Consider the following 17,153-nt stretch of genomic DNA (forward strand, 5'->3'; position numbering starts at 1 on the left):
AATGAAATCTCAAATGAAAAGGGAAACTGAATACTTTTTTTTTTTTTTTACAGATTTTGTAGTGGACAAATACAAATGAAATTAGCACACTTGCAAGTCAGCACATTTTAAGGGGAGAGTTATCTGCTGAAAGAGATCCACTGTCAGCATTGTTGTGTGGTGTGTGTGTATGTATATATATATATATATATATATTATATATATTTCATATTATATATATAAAGTTGTGTATATGTATACATTATAGTATTATATATATAGATATATAATTATATAATATATAATATATATAATCTATATATATATATAATTATTTATAATATATATTTATACCATTAATAGATGGTTACGTGTTACATAAGTTGTTTTTATGTGTTTGTATCCTGGAGTATTGTAACAAAAAATAATTTCCCCTGGGATTATTAAGTATTTCTGATTCTGATATTTTAAGAGAGTAGAGAAATGACACATTTGTGGTGTGCGCACTGCAAGTTTTTCATGTGAAATATGATCTGAGGTCAATATTCTATGTCACTGCAGTGGGCATTTGGCGTTACCATGTGGGAGATTGCTACACGAGGGATGACACCATACCCCGGCATCCAGAACCATGAAATTTATGACTACCTTCTTGAAGGACACAGACTGAAGCAGCCAACAGACTGCTTGGATGAGCTGTGAGTGTTCTTCGTCTCTGTCTGTCTAAACCGTACCCATTTTGAGGAATAAAATAAGGGAAGTTATGATATTAACACTTGACTTACCTTTGGACCTCTTTGTGATTATTTTCAGTTCTCTTTATTTTGCTTATATCCAGCCTAGTAAACACAAGGGCAAAAAAAACCCAAACTAGACTGCTTCTCTCACCTGCTCTCACATGCGGTGAAATATAAAACAACTTGCAAAAGAGTTTTTTTTAAAGTTAGAGTTGGAGTTTGAGATTTGAGTGAATGTCCAGTCCACAAAATAGCTAGACATTATTAAAAGCATAATTTTCTTTTTTTTTTTACCTGTGTCTAGGTATGAGATCATGTACAGCTGCTGGAGGGCCGACCCGTTGGACCGACCCCTCTTTCTTCAACTGCGAGAAATGTTGGAAAAGCTCACCGAAAAGCTTCCAGAGTCTTTCAGCCAAGGAAGACATCATCTATATTAACACCCAGCTTTCCCGAAGAGGACCCCGATGGAGAAAGCATCCTGCAGAACTTCCTGTGTTCAACTCGTCACCTTGTTGCAGCCCAAAGTGGCAGAAAATTCAGTGTTACTGCAGATGTTCACGGGGCCTGGAGGTGAGGAAGATGGCGATGATCGAATGTGATAGTGATCTCCTCTGATCGCTCCCTGAGATCTCCTGCCGTGGACACTCCTCTTTTGTCAAGTAGTGCTTTAAGTCAAGCAAATGGGGACATGGTTACTGATCACAGCTCCAGTGACACTTCTTTCCTGCTGTAAAGATCGGTACCCAGCAGATCCAAACTGTAATAAAACCTGTCACCGTGGTTCAACAGTACTAAAAGTTAATGCCTCATTGCACTGGAAGCACCTTGACATTTCCTGATGTGGATTTTCTGTAGTATTCTTCTGCAAGCAGTTAATGCTTTACATGGCCAGCCAACATGTCAGTGTTAGGGATTTTGTCTGTGTGTCAGCGGTCAGACATGTTCGTGCACATGTTCCATAGCTTACGATACACTGAACTGTGAAATTGTTTACTGTATTGAATTTCTTTGTTGCAATGTAAATAGAAATGTACAGGACATTTATAAATGATCTTATATACAGTAAAAAGACATGTCATATAATCTTTTTTTCCTGAGACTTCATTGAAATGGGATACATTTTGCCAGGACTTGCAGATGATCCTCACATTGGTGACAGTACTCAAAACAGAAAGTGCAGAAAATATCTCCTGTGACTGACATGATGTACAGGATTTACAGCATTTTACTGTTAAGTGCAGTGGATTAAACAGAGTGATCACAAGATGATTAATGGAGGAGAAACACGATTAAATTAGATTCAACTTTATTGTCATTGCACAAAAATGAGTACTTAAAAGTACTTAGACACTGAATGCAGTTAGAAATCATTTTTTTGCTGGTTAAAGTTTGTGGTGAACAATGATGTAATTTTTATTTTTTTTTGGCTTCTCCAGAACTAACTTTAGCTGCTGCAAATATCTCCATAACAGCATCGGAGATCTCTGGACCGATTCCATCCCCAGGAATGAGAGTAACAGTATGAATCTGTGAGGCACAACAAAGACACACAACATTCAGTGACACAAGATTATTAGTACTATTATTAGTTTATATATATATTTGTTCTTAATAGATGGTTACGTGTTTACATATGTTTTTATTTGTTTGTATCCTGGAGTATTGTAACAAAAAATAATTTCCCCCTGGGATTATTAAAGTATTTCTGATTCTGATATTTTAAGAGAGTAGAGAAAATGACAATTTGTGGTGTGCGCACTGCAAGTTTTTCATGTGAAATATGATCTGAGGTCAATATTCTATGTCATGCAGTGGGCATTTGGCGTTACCATGTGGGAGATTGCTACACGAGGCATGACACCATACCCCGGCATCCAGAACCATGAAATTTATGACTACCTTCTTGAAGGACACAGACTGAAGCAGCCAACAGACTGCTTGGATGAGCTGTGAGTGTTGTCTCTTCTCTGTCTGTCTAAACCGTTAACCCATTTTGAGGAATAAAATAAGGGAAGTTATGATATTAACACTTGACTTACCTTTGGACCTCTTTGTGATTATTTTCAGTTCTCTTTATTTTGACTTATATCCAGCCTAGTAAACACAAGGCCAAAAAAAACCAAACTAGACTGCTTCTCTCACCTGCTCTCACATGCGGTGAAATTATAAACAACTTGCAAATGGGTTTTTTTTAAAGTTGAGAGTTTGAGATGTTGAGTGAATGTCCAGTCCACAAAAATAGCTAGACATTATTAAAAGCATCATTTTCTTTTTTTTACCTGTGTCTAGGTATGAGATCATGTACAGCTGCTGGAGGGCCGACCCGTTGGACCGACCCCTCTTTCTTCAACTGCGAGAAATGTTGGAAAAGCTCACAGAAAAGCTTCCAGAGTCTTTCAGCAAGGAAGACATCATCTATATTAACACCAGCTTTCCCGAAGAGGACCCTGATGGAGAAACGCATCCTGCAGAACTTCCTGTGTTCAACTCGTCACCTTGCTGCAGCCACCAAGTGGCAGAAAATTCAGTAGTTACTGCAGATGTTCACGGGAGCCTGGAGGATGAGGAAGATGGCGATGATCGATATGTGATAGTGATCTCCTCTGATCGCTCCCTGAGATCTCCTGCCGTGGACACTCCTCTTTTGTCAAGCGATGCTTTAAGTCAAGCAAATGGGGACATGGTTACTGATCACAGCTCCAGTGACACTTCTTTTCTGCTGTAAAGATCGGTACCCAGCAGATCCAAACTGTAATAAACCTGTCACCGTGGTTCAACAGTACTAAACGTTAATGCCTCATTGCACTGGAAGCACCTTGACATTTCCTGATGTGGATTTTCTGTAGTATTCTTCTGCAAGCAGTTAATGCTTTACATGGCCAGCCAACATGTGAGTGTTAGGGAATGTTGTCTGTGTATCAGCGTCAGACATGTTCGTGCACATGTTCCATAAGCTTACGATACACTGAACTGTGAAATTGTTTACTGTATTGAATTTCTTTGTTGCAATGTAAATAGAAATGTACAGGACATTTATAAAATGATCTTATATACAGTAAAAAGACATGATTCATATAATCTTTTTTTCCTGAGACTTCATTGAAATGGGATACATTTTGCCAGGACTTGCAGATGATCGTCACATTGGTGACAGTACTCAAAACAGAAAGTGCAGAAGAATATCTCCTGTGACTGACATGATGTACAGGATTTACAGCATTTTACTGTTAAGTGCAGTGGATTAAACTGAGTGATCACAAGATGATTAATGGAGGAGAAAACAGATTAAATTAGATTCAACTTTATTGTCATTGCACAAAATGAGTACTTAAAAGTACTTAGACAATGAAATGCAGTTGAGCATCTAACCAGACTTTTAGAGTAGTAAAGTAAAATCATTTTACATCTTGAGGTAGATAGTTATTGAAATTAAACTATATGAGGAGAGGGGAATAGACATCTGAAACCTAAAAACAAAAATCTAGGTTTTTCATGTGAAGTCTTAGTCTACAAAGTAACCCATACCTATAGCTGTCAAATAAATGTAGTGGAGTAAAAAGTACAATATTTTCCTCTGAAATGTAGTGGAATAAAAGTATAAAACATAAAATGAAAATACTCAAAAATATATGCACAGTATAAGAACAGCACTTGAATGTTTCTTAGTTATTTCAATAACTGGTTAGGTCACATTGATGGGAAAACAAACACCCTAAGGAAAATAAATAGAATACTTGAAAACATTGAACTAAAAATTAGGAACTGTAACTCTGAATATATTTAATGATGGTGCGATAATTAAATGTTATCTTATCTTTGCACTGTAGGTAGTAAGTTATAGGAATAGTATTCACCACAATCTACTGAAATCTAGTGGAGTAGTAATCACAAAATAGGAAATATATCTTAAAACTGTGTTTATGTACAAGCTTCATTTGAGGGCTTTAAGTGCTGGTCAAGCTCACTGCAGGATTGAAGTTCAGCCCTAAAGGAGCAGCAGGTTCTGCTGTCTGCATGCATTTTTTTATTTTTTATTGGAAGTTTCAGTCAGTAAACAGTGACAGTTATTAGCCTGAGGACCTGGAAAGCATGTTCACATAAGTCTTCAGGTGTTTGTAGTCCAGGCAGCTTCACCTCCTTCCTCTCGGTTGATGCGTTCACGGCGCCTCCTACAGGGGAGTGCTCAACCCACAACGAACATGGCTGCTACAGACAGGATGAGGACGTGGAGCTGTCGGACCAGAGGAGTTTTCTACCCATGGATACTCGTCTTTATTATTTCACTTACTACCATAAATGTGGCTGTGGCAGCACCGGAGACAGGGCTTTGGAATGTCACAGTTGTAAATGTGAGTATCAGACTGGGAATGCTGTGGGAAAACTGGGAAAATCCTACAGGACAACTGCAGCACCACATAGCTATCGTTAGCTACTCATTAGCCTTGTTATACTCTATATATAAACATGTCCTGTGTCATTGGCGTCGCCTTAACCACTCCTGTCTTGTTATCCTGAATAGATGTGCATACAGTGCAGCTACAGAACAAGCCAAATGAGCTGTGATATTACAGATAATTAGCATTCAGCCTTGTGTAGAGAGGCTAAAAAGGCTATGCACTTCAATGTTAGCCCTCGGCTAACTAGCTCTCAAACAGCTGTTCAAGAGACTCTTTGTTAATTCACCGAGAGAAACCTCAATATTTGTCTTTATCTCTAACCCTACCGCCATCAGAGAGAGTCCCAGTTTGAATTGTGTTTTCAGGTTTATTTGATGTGCTTGCTTGGATCCTTTAGCCTCCTCATTGTTGTAATATGCATGTAAACACACCCTGAAAGTTGGTTCACTGTCTGTCAGGGAGGAGACGGTCTTCTTGTTTGACAGTATTAAGCCACAGTTTCCAGACTTAACCCAAGGTGAACTAGAAAGCCTTGATCAATAATTTAAGTATCGAGAAGTGTCAGATTCCCTCTGTTGTTGTTGTCTCTGTCTCTATATCTAGTTGCAGTATTAGGTGTGTTGAGAGGAAACCTGGAGAGGTCACCAGCCTGTCACAGAGAGACAGACACATTCACAACTATGGACAATATGAAAGTTTCTCATTCATTTAACCCACAGGTCTTTTTCCTTCTTCCACTGAGCCCGCATCCCGCCTCAACGATCAATCAGTTCGTCAAACTTAGTTAATATCGATATCATTGCACTCAAAGCTTATGAACTTTATTTGCTATCCCGCAGACCTCAAGACCACTGTTGTTAAGGAAATCCATGTATAAAGACACCGATATCGAATTGAAAGGTAAGACGTGAAAATAAAAGTGCTCATGGCCTGTCATAAAAAGTGTTTCCCTTTTTGTCCTTTGTGTTTATCATCACCTGTGTCCTTTTTTTAGTTCTGTCTTTTAGCTGTCCTGAGGATGTCACCTTTACGGTTCACTGGTATTTAAAATACTACCCCTGTCACAATGAATTCAACAATATTGAAGTAAGTGCATAAGTGTAATGTCACACAAATGATTGGTCCTAGCTGTCTAGAGTTGATTGTTTATGAATGCTGAACTCATTGTCTGTAGGAAATGTATGAGAAAACACCTTTGAGTCGTGGGGAGGGCCTGGATCCAAATCCCCTCTCGCCAGGAGAGTTCATCGAACACAAACATGCCCCAATACTGTGTAGCAATGGAATGCGCACCCTTAAAATGCTCAGGGTAAGTTTGTTATATTACTCTGCTCAGCATAAGTGACACATCATGGCACTTATTGTATCTCAACGTCCATTTGTTGTCTGTGTTTTTCAGAAAGCCAAGGCAGACCCTCGACCAGTCAGTCCACCTGGTGAAGCGCCAGTAAGAAAACATAAATGTTTTATCATTTTAATAGCCAGTGTTTCCATACACATAGTGATTTTTTTTTAAACACATATTAACACTAACTTACTTCTGTAACACCGCAGGATGAGAATGACACTAGGTGGATTACAGAGGAATACAACAACAGTGCCATAATAAACAGAAGTTTACATATCAAAGACGATGTCATAGCCACGACGTGGAAGGATGGACCTTACCTGCTGGTTGTTAAGATTGTGTCCAGTAAACAGGATGCCAACTGGAATTTAACAGGTGAGCTTTTTCTAAACATGTTATGAATAACTAATGTAGTGTGTGATTGGCATAGGAGAACAACACGATGGCCCTGTGTTATTTCATTCTGCATGAAAATGCAGTTGAAAGCATAAATCGGCCGAAAAGTCGTCATGAACGTGCAGGAATGACTTCCACAATCAGAAGATGGCTCATATGTGAAGTTGTTTTGCAACAGACACTGAGGTTTTCACACATTTCACAACCACCAGAAACAAATTTGCAATGTTCTTGGAAATGTAATCTAATGTCTGGAATTTGTTTTTCCAGTTAAGGTGGTGATGAAGGGCAGCCACGGCTACATTTCTATCACAGAATGGCCACTTATGATTGTAAGTAGATGATTTAGGAATCAGTTTTTGTTTATTTATGTTACCATTTATAAATGGTATAACTGGTATTTATGTACATTAATGTATGTGCACTTGACTCTTTCCTGGCTTTACAGCAGTGTCGTATTTCACTGTTTTGGGTTTGTGCACGTTAGAAATGAGTCAAATGCTCACTTCACCTAAAACATACAGCTGTAGTTCTGGACAGCCCAGCACAATCCACCCAGGGAAGTGAGTGGATTACATTTCAACAGAAACATCTGACTACACACATAAAAGATGTGGTTTCTTTAGAAAAGAACACAGACTCCATTGTGAAGTGGAAAAGTACTTTTTCTTGAAATGTGATTTGTGAGGTCACATTTGAAAACCAAATGCCTTTGAGTTTCAGTATAGTGAAGTAACCTTCAGCTGACAGGTCCAAACCTTAGCATGGGATTTGGTCTCTAGTTAATGAAGCACAACTGCTCCCATATGTGTTTAGAGACTAATCCCTCACTGTCCGTTTGCAGTTCTACATGGTGATGTGCATAGTGTACATCCTGTACGCCCTGCTGTGGTTTATCTGGGCAGCGTGCTACTGGAAGGATCTCCTACGGATCCAGTTCTGGATAGCAGGGGTCATATTCCTCGGCATGGTGGAGAAGGCCGTCTTCTGTGCTGAATATGAAAACACCAACACTGTGGGCTCTGCTTGTGAGTGTCGTATAGATCATCACAAAATATTTTCATTTTTCACACCAGAGAGTATGATGTTTGGTTTTAAAATGTGATTGTTGCTGTCGCCTTTAGCTCCAGGCCTGTTAATCTTTGCCGAGCTGGTCTCTGCCCTCAAGAGGACTTTGGCTCGATTGCTCGTTATCATCGTCAGCCTCGGATATGGCATTGTAAAGTATGTCAACTTATATTTGTGCACAGAGCTACTTGTTAATTTAAGAAAACTTAAATTATTGTCCAAACAAAATCAGGCAATCCATTTTTAATTTTTCTTTTCTTGTCATGTCTTATGTTTTAGGCCTCGTCTGGGCACAGTGATGCACAGAGTTGTGGGGCTTGGCGTCCTCTACTTTGCCTTTGCGAGCATTGAAGGCGTCCTTAGGATTACTGGGGTGAGTTGTGTTTGTATTCTCAAATTTGAGAAGTTCTACCCAGCCTGTGTTAGTTGGCAAATGACATCTTAAGAACTTGAGAGGACTTGTTTCACCACTGCTTGATTATTTATGACCTGACATAAAAAATAACCAAAGCTCTGTGTTTGCTTTCAGATTGTGTTTTGAAGTAAAATTAACAATTTGTGTATTTTCTTGATTTGTTGTTGGGCCAAAAATCAAGGGTCGAGACAATGGCCCTGTTCTCATTACAGATATTGCTCTGGCTGTGTTTGACTCTGCAGCCATCTGGTTCATATCCTTCCAGTGTACTCCTCACCCACACCAATAATCAATAGTTATTAGTTTGTGTTTTATCAACAACTAACCACAAAGTAAACACATTTGTTAATTAGCTGAGTCCAGCTGATTTTGAGTATTCTTGCCTTTTGGGTTGAATGATTTGGCATTTCCTTCTTTCCACTTCGGTGAATTAATCTATATTTTATTGGCTATGCTGCCTTTTTTATCCACCGTCTTGTCTGTGATTTTTCCACATCTTTCTCCTCTTCTTTGTGTCCTGTGGTCCTGCTCTATCCTCCCTTCTAGGCGAAAGACTCTGACTTGGCCCTGCTGGCCAACATTCCCCTGGCTCTGCTTGACTCCTCTTTATGCTGGTGGATATCCTTTTGTGCACCTACAACCTTTCCCTGTGTTGGTTCCCTTCTGCCCCTCATCTTCTTCACATGACCCTAAATTAGTCCAGGAGAAGTTCATCTGCAACTGTCTTATTCTTTTCCCATATATAATAAGCAGTGTAAGAGCAGTTAAAGTATGAGTTGATATTGGATTTAAAAAGAAACAGCCCCACATTAATCATTCATCCTCTACTGAAAATTGTAACTTTCTGCTCTTCCTGTAACCTCCTCCGTAGTCACTCCATCATTTTTTTTCCTGCACAATCAAAGACATTTTGCTATGTTTTCATGAATTGGCAGAAGTGATTGATTCATATTCCCACCACCATCTTTTTTTTGTATTTTTGCTTTTGTTTAATAATTATCTTTATTTCATTTCATGCTTTTCACCATGAGGTTTTTCTAACAAGCTCTCATCCACAAACATATGATCGGCTGGGCTGGACATATAAGATGGTATATACTATCCTAGGATGTTGTCAGGCTAACACAAAACATTAATACAATCACATACACAAAACATCTTACATGTGCACCTACACCTCTTACCCACCACCTTGATTGGAGGTGGGTGTTATGGATAAAATCAGTTTGAACACTCAGAGCTGTTTAAATTATTTCACTATTTCTAATTTATTGATATCGTCTAATGGCATATGTTGTTTTATACAACGGTTACAGTTACCGAGTAATTTGATTAGACAACAGACACTCCACAAATGCTGATATAGAGCATTACAGCACTGGGACTTTTATCTCCATGTGTCACTCTGCTTGCAGGTGTTCTAATAACCGTAACAATACCAATACATTTATGGCCGTTATCTATTTTGGATTGTAACAAGCTTTGCACCGCATAGATAAACACATTACTCCAAGTAGTTTAAAAACACACAAGGGGAAACCACTTACTGTAGACTAAAGATAGACTTTATTGATCCGACACCGGGGAAGTTGACTATCAATACACATTAATAAACCATTAATCAAACCAATAACTAAGAGCAGTCAGCATCAGACAATCATAGCATACTTTATCAGGTTCCTAATGTTTGTGTAGTGGTGACAACACTCAAACAAACAAACACAAAAAACAGAAGTTTGAGTTAAACTAAAGCTCCTGTGCTGTCTCCCTTTTAAGAAATATAACATATTAGCAATTTGATATGTGTCTGTAAAAACACATAATAAGCACAAGATAAAGGATGTCATATGTCAACAGACTTCTTGTCAAATCGGCATCAATGACTGCATTTCCTACTTATGGACGTAACTTGTAGACCTACACAAGTAGCAAGCGCACTAGTGTTCAGGAAAATAGTTGCAGAACTATTTGCGTTGGCAGAGTCAAATAAACAAACAAATTATAATCGGTCATCACTTCTCACCGTTGACTAATAAATGACGCTTGTACAACTGACGTATAAAACCGCTGTCGTACTGACTATCAGCATGCCTGTCCATCTTCAGCCTAAACCACTGCATTGAATTTACATGTAGAGGTTATAAGGCTTGTCATATTTGTAATATTTTCTCTATGAAATGTTTGCCACATGTTTACCTTGACTGCCACTAACATCTTTGTCAGCCTGGCACAAACCATCAAGACTCTGAAGCTGAGGAGAAACCCTGTCAAGTTGTCTCTCTACAGGCACTTTACAAACACACTAATATTTGCTGTCATTGGTAAGTGACACGACTACACTTGCTACACTTGACTACACCCTTAGCCAGCTCTCACGATCTAGTGTAGTTAGTTTCTATCTTAATTCACATCAAATCTGTGAGAACAGAAGTCCTAGTTCACACACACAGGTGAGTGTCCCCAGGAGCAGGAGCTGTATCTCAAACTGTGCTCTGTTCTCTCTCAGCCTCCATCATTTTCATGGGTTGGACAGCAAAGAAATTCAGGCTAGCAGAATGCCAGTCTGTGAGTATGATTTGGTATATTTCTGTCTGCATTAGTGGAAAAAAATGTGAATGAGTTTAAATTCTACTGATACTCTGATTTGTGTAAAAGGACTGGATCGAGCTGTGGGTGGAAGATGCTTTCTGGAGGTTCTTGTTCTCCGTCATTCTCTTCGTCATAATGTTTTTATGGAGACCATCTGCAAACAACCAAAGGTAAGTAGTTCATTAGGAGGGTTGGATTCACACTTCTGTTTCTCCTTACTGATATTTATTGATCATTTAATGTCCGCAGGTATGCTTTCACACCTCTCATTGACGACTCTGATGATGAGGAGATTGAGGAGTTCGTCGCTTCTGCAAACCTTGGTATAGTCACGTTATGAAAGCTTTTTAAAAACAATCAACACTGAAACAGAGTGAATGACTTTGTTAAATTCATCTTTGTCCTTTCTTTTTTTCTTTGTTTTTTTTTGTAGCTGATGGCATTAAGTTGAGGACATCTAAAAATGAGACGAACGGCACAGTGAAGCCTGCTGAAACAAACCCAGTCAGTAACACAACTGCACACTTACAATAATTTATCTATAATAAGAGCAGTTGTCCAAGTTTAAGAAATGCAGCCATACAAGAGTCACATTTTTCAGCAGATGGCAGTATTTACTGTTTTCATCCTCTTTTTCTACTTGTCCAGGAGGACGACTTGAAGTGGGTGGAGGATAACATTCCTAGCTCTCTAAGTGATGTGTAAGCATCCTATCAAATTTATATTTATTACTCCCGCAAGGTATTTTCATACAAGGCATGTGCGATTCTAAAAGTCTCTCTCTTTGATCCTGTTTGTCACTGCAGAGCTCTACCAGTCCTGCTGGACTCAGATGAGGTATGAATTAAATTACTCTCTAATCCAAAAAGGGATTCACACACATGTTATCTCTTTAACCAGAGACAGTTAGTCTAGATATGTGCAGATGGTTAACTTGGTCCTAAAAGAGTAAGGAAGAAAGCCTTGTTTAATAATGTTGGTGACTAATTTTGGAGTTCTGTGTTGGGAGTGATGTGGCGACTAATTTCAGAACCCATGGTGAAGTTTTGGGGGCATTTTAGGCAGAGTAAGCGCCCAGTTAATAGCTTGCTCTGCTAACTAGTGCAGACAACATGCCTTTTCCACATCTTGTACAGCACTGATGTATCAGGACACTGAAGTACTAAGGAGCTTTTAGCACTCTTATGTCACAGCTGGGTGTGATCATAAGTACAAGAAATTCACTAGAAGCTGCCAACAGTTGTTGTCATTTCAGTTGTCAAACTGAATGGATGTTGGCTATAAATGAGGAGACAGCTTTTGTTTACCAAGTATTTCGAGTTGTACTGTTGCCACAGTTATCAGCGCGAACTTCAAATTTGCTCTGCTGAGATGGAAATCTTGACAGGGCATAGCAAAAGTAACCAACCGTACATTGGCATGTATGTAGCCATGAAGTGTATTTAAGACACGAGTTGTCCTTTTAAAATAAGTTGGCAAAAGTCAGCCGGAGGTCATCATCTTTTTCAGGCTGCAAAGCGAAGGTTGCAGACTAGAATGAGAAGCCTGCTACAGCCGATGATTTGAAAAAAATATATATATTTTGAGTGGTAAAGTTTCTACGGTCATTGTTATGTTGTTGTTGTACTGCTGTGTAAGAACGTGTAGCTAAGGGCAGCATTGCATACTCTATTGCCTGAATAATAACAGCCAGCACCACTGTGTTTTTCTGGATAAAAATGAATAGTTTATCTATGCATATCATTTCCCAGGAAATCATGACGACCAGATATGAGATGTCAAAGCTGGAGTGAGGCAAAACAGTTCCATTCATCAGCTGACATGGAGGACATAGCAGCTGTCCTGACTCTGCAGCAGGGTTTTCTCCAGAATTTCCTCGGGTGGTGGTGGTGGAGTGCCATTTAGTTTTTCGGGGATTTTCCTTTCCGGTTGCTACTATTAAGGTTGGAGCAGGCCCCAATTTAGGGCGACCTCTGCTCATTTTCAATGACTCTAACAGAGGAAAACTGTCTTTTCAGTGACCAAGTGGTAAACTATTTCATTGATATGATCTGTTTTGAGCCTTTCTTTCCAAAGAGAATGTTTCATTTTATATTAAGTGCTATATTTATTTCTGTCATGTTCATGTGAATTTATTTAATTGGAGAATTAAGAACAGTGGGTCTCATGCATGAACATACTCTCAATTATACATTAAAGGTCTGGTGTGTAGGATTTAGTGACATCTAGTGCTGAGATGGCAGACTGCAATCAGATGAATACCCCTCACCTTATCTTCCCAAGCTTGTAGGAGAGACTACGTGGGTGCAAAAACTCAAACGAAGTGTTTACTTTGTCCATTCTAGGCTATTGTAGAAACGTGGATGTAAAAGGCTCATTCTAAGGTAATGAAAACACTCCAGTTCTTGTTTTCAGGTGATTACACACTAATTGAATTGTACTTATGAATAATTAATTCCTGCCATATTCTGCCAATAGATCCCCTAAATCCTAAACACTGGACTTTTCAGGGTATCTAGATATTATTGGCTGATTGTAATAAAATAATATGCTTATTTATGATGGGGAAACATTATTTAAAGGACTTTTGTCAGCAATTCACATCAAGACGGATTTATCTAAGTTATTTTTACCACCAGAAGAGAGACAGAGAATATGACTTTAACGTGTTTATTGATTTATATATGCAATTCAGTGAGCAGTATGTCTTTTTCATGTGTCTGAGTGTTTGAAGTAAACTTTTTTTTTTAAAACTGAGACAAGAAAATCTACCAACACAATGAACATTTGCTCTTTGAAGATAAAGGCTATGCCTACATGTAGTTCTTGTATGAGGCTTAATCTGTTCAGGTAATTGTGTGTTAAAAGTGTTGTTCATGTCTCAGATTGAAACTTCCCGGCATCCTCAGTATTGGTGCGTGAATGAGCCTGAGATGAGAGAAATGAAGTACAAAAATGATTTGTACATTTTGAATTCAATGTTACTGGGTTCCGTAGTGTAGAATTGGGGTTTTCAGTCACGTTTTAAATCTACTGTATGTGTGTGTCTTCTGAAATGAAGAGCAATATAGTGTATGTATGTTGATATTGAGTTCATTATTTATTTCTGTTTTAAGTGTACTTATACCTTCTTTTTAAGTGTGTGTTCACCCATGTTTACTTAGGTGTGTTTACAATGTGTGCTTCCATTTTTGTAACGCAGTGGACCCTTAACAATCTCACAATGGGTTAGGCAAGCAGCAAACAGCAGCTTCTTTCTTATTTCTTTGCACTGTTTGCCTTCTTTGCTGATGAAAATCATTGTGTTGGATTCACAGGCACCTTAATAACATGTATGTTCTTTCATAGAAGTCTTAATATGTTTATTTGTGTCATTGTTTTTGAAAATGGCTGGCCTGGTGTTTTTGTCAGTGTAGTTTTTGGAGTAGGGATGGTTCTTCATGTATGTTGTCTTGAGTCAGTGTAGCAGCAGGACTTGTAATATTGTCTGTCTAGGCCATCGCATATTATGACACATTAGATAAGTTATGTGGTTAGCACAAGCACAAGCTGATCACTTTGGCTTATTATGTTCCCGTTCCTTTCTTTTTTGGTTGGAAACCTGGAATAATTGTGCTTATTATGGCAAGCTGTCCTTCTGTTATATAAAACTGCAGACACCTGCAATGGACCTCAATTATTTGTACAGATGGGTTTTGGCTGATTCCTGTTATTTCATAATTCCACAGGTGGAGAGGTGTCTGGATAATATGAGTCGTCTTTTTTTTTTCTCTCTCTCTCTCTCTTTTCATGGATGTCATGAAAAACTGGGCTTGAACTTTTCATACCAGCAGTTTTATTCTCTCTTCCTTCTCAGGAAGTGTGCACACTGATTAAAAATGAATCAAAATGCAGTTGAATGTTTGTTTCCTGATCTATGATTTTCAGTATTCATTTGGTAATAAAAAAAAAATACATACTTGACTATGGTTGTGATTTTGCTACATCAGTTAAAATCTGTTTCTTTTTAAAGCTGTTTTTTTTTTTTCAAATGCCAGATTCAAGAGGAAATAGAAGAAACTGTTGAATGAATGGGCTATTGTGAGGACAATTATGACGAATGATAATGAAACGCAGAGGCTGAAATACCGAGCAGCGATTCTGAATGAAGCCCAGTTGCTGAAAATATAAACCCAGGAGTTTTCCCTCAAGGCATTAGGCCCTAATAGGTTTGTGATTAACAGGGCTGAGGCAACATAAAATCCACTAACAACCCAATATATTGTGTTTATATCACGCTACTACTACTACTTAAGCTGTCTTTCGGAGACCAAACCTACGAGTTACATGTTTACACCAAAACTCTAAAACACAAGTTTTAGACGTTGTACTCTCTGTTAAAGATATGCTATTGCTATTATTTGGGTTTAAAAGTCAAAACAAGAGCCCATATACCTCACCAATAAATCCATCATGTCAGTTTTACATCTGCACAACTGCAACCTCTTCCGACTGTTTTCTTCTCGACCCATCATAAACATTTTCTGTCTAAGCTGGTAAGACTAAATCAAAGCATTAATATTTGTATCAAACGTAAAAGTGACATTATTATTGCCTATAGTGGCAGATTATAGGCCACTTTTAAACCCGAGACTGAAGCAAAGGGACCTTCAATCTGTTTTCCTATACTCTCACATATTTCTGGATCTCATCCAAACATTTATCCCACATGAAAGATGATCCACAGGCGACCTCTCCCCCTTCCTCCTGGATAATATACAGTATGTAGACCAAAAGTCCTTCGCAATGCCTTTTATTCTGGACTAACCCACCAGCAGCACATGTGCCTCTTGTCTGTTTTGATGGAGATCCATAGATTTGAACTGTTTATGCTCTTTTACCACAAAATGACTTTTGTGCTTGTATAGGCAAGAGATGTTTTCGGAGGATACTCTATGCACTGGAATTTCAAGAATTTATGATGTGGACATTGTTTCCTCTTAGTGAAAAGGTGGCATGTGACCAGGAGCTTTATAGTCCAACTACAGGGGGTGGACAAAATAACAAATACACACTATGTCCATGCAGTTGCATAACAGATAATTGCAGTTTAACAGTCTTCTTTAGTCAGTGCTGCTGAGTGCATAATGTCCCTCTTGGTACTGCATTTTTCCTGTGTTTCGTCTGATGTCATGATTTCTGAGACTTTCTCACTTACCACAGTTTTGCTGTACTTGTTCCCATTTCAACCAGCAGTTCAGCATTAACAAGGCACAGGAAACTTGCACTGGAAAAGGGGAACAGTGGTCACAGATATTTCCTGACCAACTCCAAAGACTTAAAGTTTCAAAAACACACATTCATCAAACTGGTATTTATTTTATATTGTCCACCTCCTGTGGATGGTGCACCATAGTCACCATGATCATCACTGTGTTTCTGTGACTGTGACGTTAAACGAGTGTAAACCACAGCGTGTTCTGGCTTTGCCTCAATGCCTTTACTGTGTATTTTTATCATTATTCGCCAGCAAATGGCTTGTGTTATGTAGCTCTCCAATTGTCTCTGGTGATATCCTCCCGCCTAAGAATGGATGAAACGTGAACATCAAACAGCCCGATCGCAGACCTAAAACAAAGGCTGCAATGTGAGAGCTTCTGGTATGGTTACTGAAGGAAATTACGCCTGCCATTAAAGGGCACATTGTCATTTTTAGAGTCAGGGCATGTGTTTTGATTCTCACCATCCACTCCTCTGCCTGCAAGCATGCAGCTCTTCTGGCCCCTTTTATTGCAATGTAAACCCCTGGATGGAGACGTGAAGGAAGTTAAGAGAACACATGTGGTGAACATTAGTCTCTTCTTTCTCTAACGAATAGACACATTGAGAGATGTTTTTTAAAATGTGACAGCTACTGTTCCTCGTATTAAAGTCAAACAGAAATACTGTGAAACTCCTTTTGTTTCCCAGACATGTGGGAAACTCTGCTTTGACTTATTGTATTGTCTGTGAACTGCTGCCCCAGGGGTTATATAATAAAACACATTCTTTCTTTTAACGTTTCATCTATTCAATCAGATAACTTTTTACAGCCATCCAGCATTCATTTATCAACTATGCGTTGGTTTGAATTTCGCTCATTAAAATTCACTCATAATGGATGTAGAATGAAAACAAGCACTGCCGTAAGGACATTTAATACCATACTGCTCAGCATCAAGTGAGGCAGTTCTAACAAATGC

General features: G+C 38.7%; 2 protein-coding genes across 3 annotated transcripts in view; both read left to right on the plus strand.

Annotated features, from left to right (window-relative positions):
- mertka (c-mer proto-oncogene tyrosine kinase a) overlaps positions 1-3,797 on the plus strand; it is a 17,692-nt gene extending 13,895 nt beyond the window's left edge. The window contains exons 18-19 of the mRNA XM_019270236.2: positions 2,532-2,668; positions 3,009-3,797. Coding sequence (XP_019125781.2) covers positions 2,532-2,668; positions 3,009-3,444 — 573 coding nt within the window. The 3' untranslated portion in view covers positions 3,445-3,797. The remainder of the gene's footprint in view (positions 1-2,531; positions 2,669-3,008) is intronic.
- A 1,032-nt stretch (positions 3,798-4,829) lies between these two features.
- Positions 4,830-14,890, plus strand: tmem87b (transmembrane protein 87B). Of its 2 annotated transcripts, none has more exons than XM_019270188.2 (19): positions 4,830-5,068; positions 5,956-6,016; positions 6,111-6,202; positions 6,291-6,425; positions 6,516-6,563; positions 6,671-6,839; positions 7,131-7,192; positions 7,705-7,888; positions 7,985-8,084; positions 8,208-8,301; positions 8,525-8,596; positions 10,556-10,664; positions 10,850-10,908; positions 10,999-11,102; positions 11,182-11,255; positions 11,366-11,436; positions 11,581-11,633; positions 11,739-11,769; positions 12,684-14,890. In XM_019270188.2, the coding sequence occupies exons 1-19, from the start codon at positions 4,871-4,873 to the stop codon at positions 12,723-12,725; spliced, it is 1,758 nt and encodes a 585-aa protein (XP_019125733.1). In that variant the 5' UTR covers positions 4,830-4,870; the 3' UTR covers positions 12,726-14,890. The 2 variants fall into 2 exon arrangements, with proteins under 2 accessions (XP_019125733.1, XP_010729001.2); XM_010730699.3 differs by lacking the exon at positions 8,525-8,596 and adding an exon at positions 8,890-8,961.
- The last annotated feature ends 2,263 nt before the right edge of the window (positions 14,891-17,153 follow it).

The sequence above is a fragment of the Larimichthys crocea genome, chromosome III (genome assembly GCF_000972845.2).
Source record: "Larimichthys crocea isolate SSNF chromosome III, L_crocea_2.0, whole genome shotgun sequence".
Taxonomy (NCBI): domain Eukaryota; kingdom Metazoa; phylum Chordata; class Actinopteri; family Sciaenidae; genus Larimichthys; species Larimichthys crocea.